The sequence below is a fragment of the Bicyclus anynana genome, chromosome 1 (assembly GCF_947172395.1).
Source record: "Bicyclus anynana chromosome 1, ilBicAnyn1.1, whole genome shotgun sequence".
NCBI lineage: Eukaryota > Metazoa > Arthropoda > Insecta > Lepidoptera > Nymphalidae > Bicyclus > Bicyclus anynana.
The window spans coordinates 8,865,341-8,883,973 of record NC_069083.1 but is presented as its reverse complement, the minus strand read 5'-3'; the positions used below and the strand labels follow the sequence as shown (position 1 = coordinate 8,883,973).

The following is an 18,633-nucleotide window of genomic DNA, read 5'->3' as shown; positions in this document are numbered from 1 at the left end:
AAATCCTAAAATTATTTTAGTACTTTTTTGTGATAAAGAGTGATCTGATTTCATGACAATGTTTCACTCGAAAGGTGTTTTTTTGTATTATGGTGTTGTTATTCTTCTAAGATGGAACAATATCTTCCTAGATTTAAATCAAATGTCAATAGCATTTTCAATCATTATGTTAATAATATTACCTACTGATATAATTTTGTATAACTTGTTTTGAATATAAAAGTTATAACTTAAGCCATTGTGAATTAATAGTTGGATCTTGTTCCATTTTAAAAATGTACAGTGTAAAAAGTGCTAGATCTTGTCAAAAATATTTATTGTCAAATATAATCCTGGAAGTTTCAAATACAAAGTTTAATTTCATAAATATGATGATCTTCCTATGGTCCCTTTCCTTATCACATATATCAACAAAACAAAAAGTAAAACAACAGCAGACAGCATGATTGTATTCTCAGTTGGGAGCCCACATTTGTTAACTGCATATTCACTTGGTGATATGCTTACCTGGAAATAATATACCTTCTTAGACTAAATTTAGGTATAGACTATAGGATATACTTGAATTTCTTAGAACAATAACATTCCTTATTTAATTTTATCAGCTTACACAAATAAAAGCTAACCCAACTAACTTACTCTGTACAAAGCAGTTTGTCTATAAGACTTAAAATAAGTTAAAAATCAATGAAAAGATCAATGTTTGCAGATCATGCTTAGCGAGTGATGTATTTTTTTGTATACACAAATATAGTAAAAATTAAAAAAAGTCGTCGCCATGTTGTGGAAAAAAGAAAACACATAAGGCAATGGGTGTCCTCAATAAAAGCATGCTTGCAAGCTAAAATAAAAACATACTCACCAACATGTATTTAGGATCAGGCCTATTCCGCCATGAGAATGAAGGCACTGAATATTCTAGAAATTTCAATCTATCAAAGTGATTGTAGTTGTGCTGAACCAAGCACCCGTGATGTGTGTGTCCACCAAACGCGGCTCGTGGTTTGATTTTAGACACAATGTATTCTGTTGATTCCTTTGATAATGCATCAAATTTTATTCTAAACAATTTGTTTCTCCCTGGCAAAGGTGGAGCATCAGGTTCTGTACAAATGGCATCAGATACTCTGTATAGTGGGAAATGCTGAAACGTTTTAAATTATCTAAACATATTTGATTGATTTGATAATTGCTTTATTCACTGTAAAAATTGGATATGTAATAGACAAGGTAGAGTCCAGAGCATGCAACTTTACACTGATTGTACTGAACTTGAAGCATATTGGCAAATTCAGAATGTCTTGATAAAAGAATTTTTTTAAATAAATGAATGTGTATTTACATACATACTTGCATAAGTATAGGATGGCTGTAGTTAAACCTCAAATTTCCTTTATAACACTGATTTGCATCCTCTGCACATTTTGTTAGATTCTCTAAAATCAATAAATTAATTTTACAGATTGTGATTTTAATATAATGAGAGAAACAGTTAGTTCAAATATACTTATGCTAATTGCTAATTAATTAAATGGAAAAATCTTAAATATACACTTTAATGTTGTTAGTTGTATAATGTTCTTTGTTATGCATCAATCTATACAGTATTTCAAAGAAAATATTTTTTTTTTGTCAATATTTTGTTATTTATACCTGAAACTTTTTCTATCTTTTGCCTGGCTCCAGTGCATAACCTGCATGAGTCTCCTTGCAGTGCCATTGAGTTGAGCAGAACAAAATGGTTTCCTTTCAATATAACATGCTGCACTGACGGAGCTTTTAGAAGCTTTGTAAATCTAACAGCTACATCTCGTCTTATACTGTGAATAATTGTAAAATAATATGTATTTGCTTGCACTTGGATTACACCTCAAATAGAAAACTAATTAGAAAATTACATAAATAAGTAGCTGATAGCTCATGCAAAGTTGTGGAACTTTATCCACATGAATTTAGAATTTTTACTATCTTACAATATGAGCTCTTTGAGTTACCTTTTGATTTTGAAAGATTTTTACTACATCATAACAACAATCTACATTTCAACACAATCAGTTCAGAGATTTGAGCTATATGTTGATACCTACATCAGTAATGGTTGCTTTTTATATAATTATAAGCATAGCAAAATATATTTTAATCTATACTAATATTATAAGCATTAAATATTGTTTGTTTGTTTGCATTGAATAGGCTATGAAACTACTGGACTGATTTGAAATTCTTTCATTGGAATGGGACCTAAGCAGGTGAAACCTTGTGGTGTATGCTAGTAAATTATGTCACATACATTCTCATTCAGTGATTTTCCTCAATGTTCTCATCTCTACTAAATTCATAAAGCCTAAAGGCATGAAGCACCACTATACTTGAAAATCTACAGTTTAATTATACATACTAGTTATGAAATCCAATATCATGATTTCCTACAGCAACAAACATCTTGATATCATCTGGCAATGCAAATAATTTGTGGAAGCGCTCCACATATTCATTGAATTGCTCTTCGTCTGTCCATTCTCCTTCATCAAAAAGGTCTCCTGTGTTATTAATAAACATAATATTTCATGAATATCATTATTGATACTGCACTAAATAATTACACTCTGAGGGAATTAGAGTTACTCATATATTACTACTAGCGGACGCCTGCGACTTCGTTCGCGTGAAATTCGAACTTTCAATCCCTATTTCATCCCCTCCTATTTATATTTACGCATGTTTTATATATAGCACCTCCCTGCCAAATTTCATGTTTGTAGCATGAAAAATAAAGGACTTTTATACAATCTTTTGAGAGCCTTTATACCTCTTTAATCCAGCCCTAGCGCAAAATCCATTCTTAGCAGATACCTACTAACTGTAGACTACATGATACATCCCTGCCAAATTTCACCTTTGTGTGTTGTTGGTTTTCAAGATGTTGTGAGGAATGACCTTTCGCATTTATATGTTAAGATAAATTGGATACCCTTGCTATACTTGAATGTGGATTGTAAGTGTCACTAGTTAGGTTTAGTTAAGTAGTTATATAAGTAAACTGAATTTCAAGTAATGATAACTAGACCTGAATTTTAATAATGTTGTCCAATAATGTACAAATAAATAGTTATGTCTAAAACTCAGCCAGTGCTTCAGTTTAATAAGACAATCCTGTGCACCCCCTGCATTGCAATAGGCTTAACCATAGAGCGGTAAATATGAATCCCCATGCTTTCAGAATATCCCACAAATTTAGACTCCACTCTGAAAATGAGGTGTATGACTGAGCAGTGTAAAATAACATCCCAGCCTAGTTATAATAGCTACACAGTTGTGTATGTTGCTATTGCTATGCAATGTCAGTGTGGGCTAGAAGTTTAGAGCAAACTGAAAGCCACAATGTGCTTCACACCTATACTAAAGCCAAACTTGATGTGGAATATTTATCAACAAAAAAATTAAAAATGAAGCTGAGAAAAATTTCATTTTCATTATAAATCAAATAATAATTTAAATTAACTTGATCCAAAGTTTTTTATGGCTAAATAGTATAAGCCTCCACATAAAGTGTGTATTATTGTTGAAATTGCTCTATATCAACTATGTCACACTACTATATAACACAATATATTTTACCTTGTTACCTTACCCAAGACAAAAACAGCTTCAGGACTATGTAATTTTATTATTGCCTGAAAAGCCTGGTGCATTTGCCATTCTCGTCTCCATTTATCTAGCCAATGTCCCTTGTAGGGACCAAGTAAATGAGTGTCAGCTATGATTAAAGCTTTTAAATCATTTTCTGTATTTGCTTTCAACTTAGGCCAACCACACTGAAAGAAATAAAATCTCAAGATTTATAGGAAAATTTTAAAATAAACAGGGATTTCGGTACAAATAAATCAATTTACCTGCACAATTACTAAATAATAAACAAGGAACTCGCAATATATACCAGTAAAAATTAATCCCAGGACACATTTTATTAACTTTTTAGTAACTCGACGCATCTGTCTGAACAAAATTAAATCTTTTTCATGTATTATATTTCTAAATCACAGTTCCTAGATTGTTAGTATCATTCAGCATGGAAAATGGAAATTATTTAATTTTATTTAATCATTCAAGATTTAATTCATGAATTTTCAAAATTTCAAATCAAAAATGTCAAAATTTACCATAGATTAGGTACTCCAATTATTATACTCACAGATTAATAAACTCCTCTAGGCTCTATGATAACCAAGGAATAAGAGAAGAACGAATCTTCATACACGGAAACGTTGGACATAGCAGCGACATTATTTCCGCTTACGGCAATAATTTTAAATGAAGATTTTTGATTATTTTGGAGTTTACTTCTTAAGAATTGATTTTTCATTTATAGCCCCAGGTATGAAAGAAATATGGGCAGTAAAATTCGTAAGCAGTGTTACGTTTTTCGTGCGCAACCTATTCTGCGCACCTTTCACCATGCTCTGCCGCGAACAACGAGCACATGTGCACGCCGCGGCCTGCTGCTCTTCGGTTGCGTACCTTTCACTTTTCAGGCGTAGGTATTGAGACGTACATTGCATGCTGCGGGGCAACATGCAACATACCACAGACAGTCGATCTGAAAGAGTAAACTCCATTCATGCGTTGACACACACTTTTTTGCATAATCTCTTACGTCCAAAAGTCTTTGTACTGAAACTGAAGTTTCTGCCTCTTGATAATAACCATAATGTAATGATTGTTTTTTAGCTTTACGGCTCTGCATTCTAGCCCTTTTAAGTCTCTATAGCCTTATGCCCATTTTAGAGAAATCGACGGAAACACAGGCGTTACAAGTTATTTCTCAACAGACTTTATACTACTATTTTAAAGAAAGATTTGGTTGTTTACTTTGAATAGTCTCTGAAACTACCGAAACGATTTGAATTCTTTCACTATTGGAAAGCTACACTGTCCCAGGCTATATTTTATCCTTGTATTCCTACAAAACTATGGGAATAATAACGGTAGACTCGACCAAAGAGTAAATTAATTTATACGGTACTCGACGAACTCGACATTCCATGGGGCAGTAATCTCGTTAGGTCCAAGTAATAATAATTAATATTCATTGTTATTAATTATTAGAATTAGCAAATTATATCTCTATCCAAGAATTTCCTATCTCTAGGGCCAAAGTGAAGGTAAAAAACAAACAAAACAAAAGCAGTGTTAGTTTTATTTTTTAAACAATGAACAATATCAATAATAAACAGCCTCATTAACTAATTTAATGCTTATATTATTTGTAATTACAATTATAGTAACATGGACACTGAAAACTATTATAGATGAGTTATTTCATCAATTAAAAATTACATGTAAATTTCTCGTATTGTGGCCTTTGTTAGGAACTCCCCTGAAACGGCTGAACCGATTTATATGTAATTTTGTGTGCATATCATAATAGATCAGTGATAAGGGTGGTCATCCCCAAATTTTTTACAAGGCAAAATAACATTTGCTAGGTCATCTAGTTATAATAGAAAATTACGTAAAATAAAGTTAAGAATAAAAAATCTTAATTTAAAAATTCATTAAAAATTATAAAAATTGTTAAATAATATTACCATAGAATAAAAAATACTTAAGGGTAAATAATACTAATTATTTGGTAAATAATAGGTACATCACATTTATGTAACTGTTTCTAAAATATTTGGTAGGTATTTCTCAAGTTACTCGAGTCAATGTCTCTTCATGAGACGGAATTCAGTAAATTAAATAATTACTTGTAATTATTATTAATAAGTACTGTGGCCTGACGCCTTGACAAATTTATTCAGTATGATATGATTTAAAATTAAACTTAAAAAAAGTAATAAATTAAGAGTAAACATACAAGTATATCCATTAATCATCATCATGATGTTATAGTAGCAAAATATTATTTCACTTGTACAACATCAAAATTAGTCATATAATGCGTCATGCGTTCACGTCATTATTACAAAGTTTTAATGACGTCATTCATAAAAATAACAATATACCGATCTCGATAAACGTGGCTTAAAAATAAAGTTACATCATAGTCCAGGCGCTAAAGGTAATGGTGTGTGCAAAATATAAGAACCGAATCTCAATGGATTTTAGCATGTGCCAGCTCAATTTATTTCCTTTACAAAAAGAAGTACTTAGACAAAGAAAAGTGGACTGATAAGGTCCGAATTACTCTTTTTTTTTGATTGAGCTATTAATTAAGCTTTGATTTATTTTTAACTCTATTTCATTGGTAGCTAGATTTCTGTCGACATATTTTGCACACACGATTACCTATAGCGCCTATTCTACAATTATTCAACACTTACCATAAAACTTGCTATTTAACAAGAAAATAAGTAAGTTAACATTTATTTTGGCTTTTCCAAACATGTCCATAATAGAACAGCCTTCATACTGTTTCTGTAAAAGATCTTGAATATCAATTTCTATGGACTCCATCTCTACCCCCATAAACTTTCCTTTGACGGTGAAAACACCGTTGTGATTCGTTGGTGTAATTTCAAACTGGACATTCTTGAACTGCGATGTGGAGAGACCTTCGATTTCCAGAAGAACTCCTCTTTCCAATAATTTCGCGGCAGAATATTTAATCGTCAATTTGGATTTTATTTTTTTGATATCTTTACCTGATCTTAGACACGCGTGCACACTTCTGGAAAACAGAAAAGACAATAATTATAGTAGCAATTTATAAAGAGAATTTGTAAAAGAAAAAATTATTAGTAATAAACTTAGTCAAAAATAAAAAATGTATTTAAACACAAGAGTGACCTACTTCCGAGACAAAACCAACAGTTACTAATCTTTTAGTTTTTACACAGATTTCAGAAGTCAGTTTTTTTTGAAAATATTATACTTAATACCTAAATTCTCGACACTATTGAGAGCACTTTCTAACAATAATCTAGTTTTTTAATAGTGTTTTGTATTATATTACCATTGTTAAAAATTAAAAAAAAAAAACAACAAATAAACAAATGAAGGAAAAACATGGAAATAATGTTTTTTGTATATTTAAATTAAAAGTGTTTTTACCGTAAAGTACTGTAAATTGTTTGGTCTGTTATTTTAGTACATTTAATAGAATCAATTTATTATAATATATCTCAGACTAATTACATAAGGACTAGTATCGCACCCAAATTCACGAACAAAATTGTCTGTCATTTTAAAGGATTAGGAAGGAGGAAGATTAGGTATCTTATACTAAACTAGAAGTTTTTGACTGTTTTGTACACCATTCAACTACACAAGAATGTATTTGGAGCTCTTTAACAGACGAACACGATTACAATTATGAAACATCGATTCTATAGAGACGATTTTTAAAATCGCATTAGATCGTTGATCATATACTTTAACAGAAAACGTACGTCTAGCGAAGCAGGTCCCTATGTAATTAGTCTGAGTATTATAACAATTCATATTACACTTAACAACATATACCTTTTCCCAGCGTGAAGGTTAGCCAAACAGGATTTGATATACTCGTCATAGGACTTGCATTTCTCCTCGTAATACTTAGTCTTTTCCATTAGACTCAGTTTAGTTCGGGTCAAAGTGGCCAATGCCCTTCTCTGCGCCTGTCTATACTTCCCCTTATTGCATAGATCAAGAGCTATAGAAGTTATTAGAGCTTGATATCCGTCTTCTCGGGTTACGTAACCTTCGTCCTCGAGCATTTGCAGGTTGCGACGTAACTTGGCGATGTGCTCACGCAACGTCATCGCTTCGTCGGGCCGCGCTTGGCCGGAGTATATGCGCCTTTGGACCTTCTCTAGATACTGTTCCTGTTGTTCTCTGGTGGTGCCAATGCAGAGTGCTTCTAATAGATGTTCACCTTTAAAAAACCATCATCATATATTAATAAAATCATCAGTCTTAAGTTATTAACACACGAAAATTAATCAGCTTTTTTAATGACACACCTCTCTGTATTAAAGAGGGATATGGAGCTTTAGCAGACCACGTTGCACCAATGTGGATAGGCGGGCTTAGAATGATAATGTTTAAGTATTTTACAATCACTATCAGATGTACCATCACCATTTTCCCCAGTCCAGAATTAGATAGCTCAAACCCGGGACCTTGAGAGTTCTGAACCCACATCGGCTAAGGGCTAAGGGCTAAGGGACTGTGAATACTACCATATATTTAACTTTATTAACTTTTTACTAGCGGACCCCTTGCGGTTTCACACGCGTAGTTCTCATTCAACGTGGGAATACAGCGATAAAATATAGCCTTTGTTACACTCTGATAATTTAGATTTGTTTTAGTGAACGAGATTTTTAAAACTATGGAGTAGTTTCGGAGCCTATTTGCGACAAACAATCACACAATAAAACCTTTCTGTATAATATTAGTACATAGATAGCAGTAACAGTACTCACCATTTAAAAATGGGATTATTGCAACACATAACTCTTTGGTTTTAATGAAGAGTTTATTTAGATCGGTCATGTCATCTGCGGGAGCTTGAAATTTGTTGACGAGCGCGAGGCAAACTTCTAGTTTAGCGTTCTCTTCTGCGTCTCCTAATTGCTACAAAAATATAGCAAGGTTATTCCTAAGAATTTCTATGCAAGAGTCTTTTTCCTTCTAAAGATTTTAAAAAATCCGGAAGGCGCAGCACCGGGGTGGTAAAAATCGACATATGACCGTCAAATTACAGTAAGCGACACTTTTATGGTATGTGTCAAGTGACATTTTTTCAAAGGGTAGAATTTTTAATTAGTTTCACTAATGATAACGATTTTGGCAGGTAAAATAGGTCAATACCGATAGCGTACAGCATCATTAGTTAATATGGTTATTTACATTAGTAATTTTTTATCGTAAGCGAAATCGCATACACCAAAAGACAGCAAAATTGTTGTATCCAATATAATGATATATGTTAAGTTTCAATTCAATAGCACAAAAAATTTTCTCTTGTAAAATTTGGGTTTTCGGTTACGATTATCCAGCGATAATGGAAAATTCAACACATTTGAAATTTGTGGAATTTTCCATTAACACCCAGCGGATTTATTTTTAAATTTTTAGAGGAAAAAGGCTCATTGAATGAATGCATGACATGCAATCAACCCACAATTTCACCCACTTAGGCTGCCAGTCCACCGAAGCGGAGCGAGGCAGCGGAGCTGAGAAACAGAGAAATATTAACCAATAGAATCGCACAAAATCTCCGCTCCTCTTAAGTGAACAGGGACTTGTGAATTAGTTTAAAAATTTATATAAAACCGGTAGGCGGAGCAGGGTTAAATAAATTAAATCTAACATTTATTTATTTAACGTCTACAACTCAGCTCCGCATTAGTCCGTTTCTCCGCTACGTTTTCTTGCTAGACCTTACTAGCTTACTAGCTTACCAGAGCGGAGCTAGTTCTATTCACCGTGAAAATAACAGAGCCTATGTTGCCGATAAAATGGGGTCCATAGATATTCTATGATACATACTGAAGGAACATCCCGGGAAGCCAGTTGTGCCACTGACGGAACTTCTCCCAAGTCGTCGAGTAATTCGTTGAGTCGGTCGCCGGGGTCCGGCGCTAGTATGTCTTGGTACTCGATCAGAAGGGCATGAGTGTCGACGATTTCCTGCAAACAAATTAAAACGTCAGTTTTTTATGAAAATATTTTTTTTTCAATTGTTACAGCAAAAATAATCCTACTAATATTATAAACGCGAAAGTTTTTATAGATATTTGTTTGGATGTTTGTTACTCTTTAACGCCGCGACAACTGAACCGATTTGGCTGAAATTTGGAATGGAAATAGATTATTCTTTGGTTTAACACATAGGCTTCATCTCGGAAAAATCCATGGTACCCGTTTGTGAATAACTAAATTTCACGCGGACGAAATCGCGGGCGTCCGCTAGTATACAATACATCACACAGTAGGTAAATGACATTTTGTCATTTGTATTTTGATTCGATGTTTATTTTAATAGGTTGATAATAAAGACCATAATGAATAGACCAGCAGGTCTTAATTGAAATCACAATGCATACTTGATTGTGTACATTAGAGCGAATACTAGTATCGAAAGAGGCACAGACTACACGGATGGGATAGATTGATCGGTCCGATCGGCAGAGTGAGTGTCAGTTGCGTGTTTGTCAGTAGACTTTTTGTTATTTTGGAATTTGATTATAAACGGAAAATCGCAGCGAAAGCGCTGACCTGAACAGTAATATAAATATGAGGGTGGTGCAGTAGGGTCGCCTCAGTGTACTCGTCCACCGCGAAGTACTCCTCGAGCGTGGGCCCGCGGCAGCAGCGTCGGAACAACTCCTTCATCTTCTCGTGGCACTCCACGATGAATGGGTTCAGGCAGCGCAGGTGGCTGGACTCTTCGCCGAACTGGAAATAATGTAATCAGTAATTTTTTTTTTCGTAGCGATACACGAGAATACACATGTGGAACTGTGGTACGTATCGGCGCGGCTGGTGAGTCAGAGGCAATAGGTTATAGTCTGGCAAGGCCGTTGTAACACTCCCACGATATGCGGGCGAAAGGGGGAAATACTGCGCGGGTGTGAAATCGTGCGTGCGGGGAAGTGACGTGTTCACATCCCCCATCAGTCGTGGGGTTTACTAGATTGAAAAAAAATATCATTTTTGTGAAGACGAAGAAGTCAATTAATATGAATAACACTCACGATAGTTTAAATTCTAAAATTCTAAAAAAAGACGAAGAAGTGTTTGCATGAAAATTTAAATTTTTAAATATTTCTGGACAATGCCGAGCCAAAACATTGTCGGCCATGATGGTCTGTATTTTAACCGTTTTATGACGTCACGTTAAAAAGTCCAAACGAAGCGAACATTCTGACGTCACAAAATGGACAAGAGCGTTATTGACGTTTGGAAAGTTTAAGAAAATACATGATTTTTAAATTAAGTTTTTTAATTTTTTAAGTTTCTGAACTTTTATTAATTACTTAATATCAATATATTTCGAATACGAAATTAATATTGTTTATATTAAAGATATGAGTCAACTACCCTATTGAAAAACATGAGCCTGTTCGAGCGAACGTTCCGCAGGACATATAAGTTGCACACCACTGTGACGAGAAAAAGACAAATGTCGGTTATTAGCGGCGCAATCAAAAATATCGCTTTCTCTTTTCCCGTTGAAGCAAAAGAGAGAGCGATATTTCAACTCTGCCGTTTTAGTCGCGTCATATTTTCGATTACGTCGCTATTGGCCGACATTTGTCTTTCTCTCTGAACATTTTATATACTTTAAATATGAATAAATTAAAAATACGTAGAAATACTTACTCCTTTCTTAGCAGCTGAGAAATGAAGAATCTTCGCAACAGAGGCAAGATTCTTACGTTGATCCGTCGTCAACCTGGCTCCATTTGGCATGTTAATAATATGAAAAGCATCCGGTGCCACTATGGCCGCATTGAAAAATTGATAGTAAACCAGATTACCGATCACCTAAAATAATATAACAATTATTTTTTTATATGTACCTAATTTTTAAATCAATTTTGAGCATTGAGCCCGTTCCCGTGGGACTTGGCTATAGAATAGAGCAGCAGGCGTGACGTCATCGCTCATCCTCACCATTAAGCTAAGCTAACTAACTAAGCCTACATTCAGCTACGTACGGGGCTAGGCGGTGCAGTGCTCCAGGCAGACAAGCTCGAAACTTTACCCCATTTTCAAAATAAATTTGTCAGGTCGCTAACCGACTTTAATCATGGCAACGAAAATAAACCCTTGAATCTTTTCTATTTCGTTTTATTTCCCAATATCTACATCAAAAATTCATTGCAATTTATGTCTACTGTTTAATATTTTTATTACCTGCCCTGCAGTAAACGAAAAAGAGCTGATGATAAAGTAGCTTAGCAATTTTAATGTATTTTTTTATATTTTTACTTGATAAAACCTAACCAGTTTAGATAGTAGTGGAGCTTCATTTTTTTATTTGCATTTGCCACTGCCAACATTATAATGTATAATTATGTGATTTATGTAGTGTAGCTTACCTTCAAAACATCTTTTTCTGGCGTATGGGGAAATTTAGAAGTCAATGAGCGATGTAGAACACGCGCCATGTACGTTATACAAAAAGGTATCAGTTCTGTTGAACTTGTTATTTTGTCCAAAAATATGGTCACAACAGTTTTTAGCTGCTTAAGAGCTTTGTCCAATTTTGTCTTAACTTCTGGATATGTCAACGCTTCCTCTTGTGTCACAGTATAAGGGAGTTTTCTGAAAATAAATTACAATATAACACCAACAGATATACATAAATGCCATTATTATTGAATGTGTAATTTCGAAAAGGGCACATGTCTGAAAATATAAACAAGTCCAGGAATTTAAAAAAACCAAACCAGTGTATAATTTCTAAAAGTAACTATTGTGTTACATTTTGGTGTTAGTTAGCTTTCGAAAAGTAGTAAAATCATTTGTTTTAAAAATAATCTAAATATATTATTAGATATTTTACGTTTGTTAGATGTAGGTACGTACAAAATATCTGACATGTGCCCTTATCAAAATTGCATATTCATGTATATTTTTGCCAAATAAATTATTTAGACACGTGCATCCCGTCCCGTCTATCAGAGATTGCCTAAAAATATTTGTGGCACGCACCAATTATCCGCGTTTCTTTCATTGCATCCTGTCTCTTTAAATTGACGATATGATATTTTTTTTCAAATTCATTCATTGACAAATGACACTAAATATAAGATTGTCTTTATCGGGTAAGTACATCAAACGCATGCATATAAAGATGTAGGTATCTTACGAAATTTGTCCCGTTGTCGTTTCCAACTCATTTCTCCAAGCTTTGTATATTTCAATTGGCCCTGTTTCAATGTTCAAATCTTTATCCTTTATAATCATTTCCACCAATGGCCCTATAATAGTTTCAAGGCTGTTCAGCCCAGAGAGTTGTCTTGATAAACTGACAGCCATCTTAAGAACTAATGGAGTAGATGCTATTATATCAAAGGGTTTAACGACTTTGCAGCTTATTTCTTCCTCGAGAGTAAACCTGAAGAGCTTCAGTAATAGATATTCATCTCTTGCGTACGCACCAAAGTTATAAAGACTCAATACAACATTTTGTAAAAAAGAATTAGTTTTATTTTGCGGTATACAAAACAAAAGTTTAGACAAATACGTTGGATTTGTTTGCAATTCATAGAATAAATGTTGGTAACCATCCAAAAGGTGTTTACTTTCTTTTGTTAATGATTTCAAACCTTTAACAGCAGTTGTAACAGTCATTATAGGCCCTTTGCCGCTTCGATTTAAGACTAAAGTTGTAGTGTTGTGTTTCACTAAGTTGTTTAACTTTAGACCGTGAGCCGCAACTTCTTGCAAAGCGATGCGATTTTGGACTAACAGTCCTATTTTTAGGTCCATATCGTCTATTTGTTTGGAAAGTTCTTGATTTTTTCGTATAGATTGAACCACTTCTGATTTCAAGCTTTGCAATTCTATTTCTCTGTCATAGTCTTCAGTCGTGAAGTCTAACATGGGCACGAATTTTTTAACTACGCGTAAAGGAGGATTTGGTGAGTGGAATAGGGAAACATATGCATTCCTAGCACGGACACCTCTCCAAAGAGCTTGAATTTTTATTATTTTTTGCTCCTGAAAGAATATTATAAATATTAAATAATAGATAATATTATATTTCGTATAAAAAATGCTGTCTCATACATACCTGAGATTTATACCACGCCCATGGATTTTGCTTTCTTTCTTTATTAAGTTGAGCTTCTATTGCCTTCATTCTGAACAGAGTTGAATATTTCTTTTGAGTTAAAATTCGCCTCCACCATGCTTGTATTCTGATAACATATTCAGTGTGATCCCTGAAGAACTTCAACCTGTTTACTTTTTGTCTGGTCAAATAACCTCTACAATACGCTTGGAATCTCGTGATGGATTTCTCTAAGAGTTTTTGTCTGTAGGCATTGATGTGATGCTTATTAGTCTTTTCGATAATGACTTTGATGTCTTTTTTTGTCAAATAGCGGGCATAAGGAACAAAATCTTTAGGGGTATTCCAACTGTAGGTGTATGACTCCACATCAATGTAAATTGTGTTTCCTGTTTCTGTGTGGCATACGATCCAGGGACAAATGTGATGACCCTTTTTCTTGAGTGCTTTAGAAAACATTTGAAAATACACATCTCTACAGGATCCTTCAACAATTCCCAAGTTAGACAGTTGGGGGGACGTCAATGCTTTCCAAAATTCACTTACGTCATTTTTCACAATGGCCAAATTGAGCTGTACTATCGCATCCGTCAACTCTTTAGCTTTCAAAGATTCATTGTTAACTTCATTAATCGCATTAACGATATCGTCAAACCAGAGATTTTCAGAATCTTTTTGCAACAACCGTTTCTTCAAGGTTCTCATGTATAAATTATACTCTTCTTTGTGCAATGTCATCGGCAATTTGAGACACGAGCTTCTCAATAAACTTATTAAATTATCTAAATTTTCTTCTGCAACAGCTCTATTTATATTGTCAATAACCTCAACCACTGTAAAAATGTTCATTAAATTAATATTATTATAAAAATTTCAAATAAGTTAAAAATTTCTGATGTGTTCATGATTATAATTATTAGTCTAAACTAAGTTATCAGTATACTTACATTCATCATTATCGTCATCTTTCATATTGACCATGTCAATAGTATCCCTTATATCGTCGAGTGTAAGCAATGGACACTCGCATTGTTCCCTTACTTTAACCTGTAAAGCTGTTACCAATGCAGATAAGTAGCGTCGACGGCAATGTGGTCTGAGTGTTTCCAGTTGTATCTGTTTCGAATTCAAAGCTTTCCAAACAGCCAATTCATCTCCTCTTTCAACTGCTGCCGACACGGCCGCAACAGCGTTTAAATATAATGCAGACGCAGCTATTTCGCTTTCATTGAGATTTTTGTCCAACTCACATTTTTCTAGCCTCATTTCTTCAAATAAAAGCGGCACGGCATAACTATCTATTTTAAAATTCAAGCCAAGCTTCGAACTTGTTAGTGCGACATAAAGATCTTCAGGAGTGCCTTCATCTAGTGCCTTGTTAACAGAAGAAATTGCATTCTTATGTTCAATATGCTCGAGCGCTTTATTGTTACCATCATTAATTATGTTTTGGAAAATTTTGTGCCAATTTGTTATGCTTTCAACATCAATGTCTTTACATGACTCGATAATTTCCAAAACGACGTCACAATAAAAATCTAAATTGTTTGGATTGTATTTCTTAATTTTTACCCACTCCTCGTTAAATATTTTATGTAAGCTGTTTACATCATTATTTTTACATGCAGTACATAAAGTTTTCCATAAGAATTTGTAATTTGTAGCAGTAATATGCCCTTGTATTTCTACAAGTGTTAAAAGTTCATCATATTCATCAGGTACATAACTATCGTTTAATGAATGATTATGGGCTACTTGTACCTTTTCATACTTAGCTGATTTCAGTACTTTCTTATACTCATTAATCAGACAATTCTGTACATATTTTATTTTTAAATTTGGATTTAATAAAGCATGTGTTATAGATTTTTCAGAGTCCAATAAATTGTTTAATTCAACTAAAGCATTTTGAGTGGCTGAATTATCAGGTCCATTATTATGAGATAAAATGCCACTTATCTTTTGGAACATTGGTAGTGGATGTTTGCATTTTTGTAGATCTTTTGAAACTGAGTCCAATTGTTCATCTAAAATATAATTATTAAGTAGTGTATTTCTTATAAACCACTTGATATGCAGGTAATTTACTGCTAGTACTTTTTTTTTAAACAATGACAATGGTCTTGACTAGCACGTGATGTTAGGTGATAATGCAGTCTAAGATGGAAGCAGGCTTACTTGGAAGAAGTAAGTTTATTCTATTCAAAACTCATACCTCTTGATGGTTTCTACATGGCATCATACCGGAATATTAAATTGCTCGGCAGGTAGGGTGTTAAGTACCAAAGTCAATACTTAACCAGATAAAACATGAATTTAGAAATAATAAAATCCTAAACTGACTTGCTGGGAATCAAATACAGAATGTCTCTACTGGTAACCACAGCTCTACCAACTGCACCAGAGAGGTCAACAAAAAGAACCATAATTGTAATATTCCCTTGTACATATGGATACTGTGGTATTACTAAAAAGTACCATACTGCCTTTCTTGATCAACAAATTAATTAGAAATGAAAGTAGAAAACGCATGTCATTTCATAAGTTATTTATTAATATATTAACCATTATAAAAAATATATTAACCATATCTAATTTGTTCTAAGCTTATCACTGAAACTTATTTACATTAATTCAAGAACAAGTTAATTATAATTATTATTAGGTGTGAAAGAACTTGTGATTTATACCCTCATTTTTAATTGTTTGTTGGTAAACAGTACTTCTCCAAGGAGGCTGTAGTATGAGAGTAATAGTTATCAAGAACCCCAAATTATGAATTTAAATTTTAGTGTTGGCAGGCAGTTATAGTCTAACTTTTAACATTCTCAGAGCATTCTAACATTCAACAGTCTAATATTTATGTTGTACTTAGCTATGTTACTGTACTGTACTGTTAGACCATTGCTATATGGAACAACATAAATGATAAAACCCTTCAAAACAAAAAAGAATTTTCAAAATCAGTCCATACATGACGGAATTATCGCTGGATATACATTAAAAAAAACTTACATACAGCCGAACATAGAACCTCCTCCTTTTTGGAAGTCGGTTAAAAAATAATAATTACCTGTAAAAACTGCTTTACCAAATACATCATGAATCAAAGGCGCTTTACCAAGTTTAAATAAATGTGAGCTCAAAGCATGGAGACAGTAAATTACTTTTGGCATATTTTTATTATCATATATATCTGTCGTTTCTGGCTGAAATGTCTGCAAGTATAAACATATATACAAATGTTTACAATTAATCAAATAAAGTTCAAATAACAATAGTATGTTTATACACTAAAGGATAATACAAAAAATAAATCCAATGAATATAATTTCATTATAGAACTAGTAGGTTTCTTCTTTTTTGTTATATCTGTTAACATTACTAAATAAATAATACATAAGTGCTTAACACCTATAGAATCTAATTCAATCTTTATGACATCTCGATGGGTATTGCAAAATATTAGATATCAGAGATGTATCTTGACTTTTGTGTATTTTGTGTTCTACTTGTATGCGGCAATACCCGCAGCCACTTCTGGTTTTTTTTTTTGCTTTAAGGTAGTGTCAAACCAGCACAATCATCCACAGGAAACTTTGAGACATCATTAAGTCTTTGTCTGTGTTTCTAGCATATCCTGCAAGGTGCTGTGGTTTCTAAAAAAGAAAACTAAAAACAATTTTGAATTTTAATAACATGCACTTACCGCTGGCAGTTCAGTTCTTTTGAGTACTTGTAAAAATTTATTAATATTATCAGTATGCTTAAATTGCAATCCCATTATCTGCAAATAGAAGTTTTATTCAATTTTTATATAGAAATGAATTATAAATAAAAATGTGATTATTCAATCTTGCCTTTTTCTTATTATCTAATCTAAATATAGAAGTTGCCTGTGTCTTTGCCCAAATTAAAACTTTTTTTTAATCCTCAGGAGCAGTATTTTTTTTTTTTAATGAAATTCACAAGGCACTCATATTATTTTAGTTTCTATGTCCTCATAGTAAGTGCACTTCATAAATGCATAAAAATACTGCCTACCCTAGAGACTCAATACAAACCTATGTTGGCCCACAGAATACATAGTTAGACAAGGTCAAGGAGTTATCAAATTTTTACTTATTGTGCATACCCTAGTTAAGCACGCCACAGATTGGTTGAGTAGTTAGGGCTTAACATATAAACAAACTCACTTTTTCTTTTGTAGGCTATTTGCATACTTTTAGATAATTTTCATTTGTATTTTCAGTTTCGTCAGTCAGTTTCGTTGATGAAATATGAACAAAAAATAATTAAGTTAAAAAGACTATAAGAAGTATGAACATACCTTGTATCGTCTTAGATCAATGTCATAAATTTTGTTTATTGGTAGCAGATCCGGAGCAATGAAATTTCCAAGTTTTGCTAAATATACGCCATTCCGCAAACTTTCCTCAAACTCAACTGCAGGTGGAAGTTCTTCTCTAAGACACGACTCCAACCAAACTTTAGCCTCTTCTAACCGACAAAGATATTCATAAGCGATGGTCCTTTGTCTAATGATATCCATCTCTTGTGCAGTTTTCCGAACATCTGCATCGCCTAGATAATTCAAATTTGTATATAATAGACCTCTACATAGTTAGAAGCTCAAACATGTTGTAAACAACTCAAAAATCTCACAATCGTCGATTTTTCCAATAAGCACGTCGCTATCGTCTTTTCCCATGATTATCGCTGAAACTTTAACTATATAAATAAATGCATATTAACACTTTGATGTCGATATTTTGTTATTCTCTCATTAGCGGACAAATATTTATAAAACTATGAATTCACTTTCAATTTCAAACACACTTTCAATGTTTTCAAAATTATTTGACGGTTGAACCATAGACCATAGAGAAGTA

General features: G+C 33.3%; 2 protein-coding genes across 2 annotated transcripts; both read right to left on the bottom strand.

Moving 5' to 3' along the window:
- Window positions 1-299: 299 nt before the first annotated feature.
- LOC112049622 (metallophosphoesterase 1) lies at window positions 300-4,074 on the bottom strand. Its single transcript, XM_024087587.2, has 7 exons — window positions 3,894-4,074; window positions 3,632-3,815; window positions 2,399-2,540; window positions 1,654-1,820; window positions 1,351-1,436; window positions 863-1,144; window positions 300-507 (listed from the first exon to the last, which is right to left on the bottom strand). Exons 1-7 carry the CDS (start codon window positions 3,990-3,992, stop codon window positions 361-363), a joined length of 1,107 nt encoding a protein of 368 aa, XP_023943355.2. The 5' UTR covers window positions 3,993-4,074; the 3' UTR covers window positions 300-360.
- Window positions 4,075-5,181: 1,107 nt separating this feature from the next.
- On the bottom strand, window positions 5,182-18,593 carry LOC112049618 (ras GTPase-activating-like protein IQGAP1). The gene is made up of 14 exons (XM_024087582.2): window positions 18,407-18,593; window positions 18,072-18,325; window positions 17,451-17,528; window positions 16,815-16,959; window positions 14,689-15,768; window positions 13,742-14,574; window positions 12,815-13,668; window positions 12,042-12,267; window positions 11,320-11,484; window positions 10,213-10,392; window positions 9,484-9,624; window positions 8,415-8,565; window positions 7,468-7,861; window positions 5,182-6,673 (listed from the first exon to the last, which is right to left on the bottom strand). Exons 1-14 carry the CDS (start codon window positions 18,450-18,452, stop codon window positions 6,316-6,318), a joined length of 4,905 nt encoding a protein of 1,634 aa, XP_023943350.2. The 5' UTR covers window positions 18,453-18,593; the 3' UTR covers window positions 5,182-6,315.
- Between the last annotated feature and the right edge of the window lie 40 nt (window positions 18,594-18,633).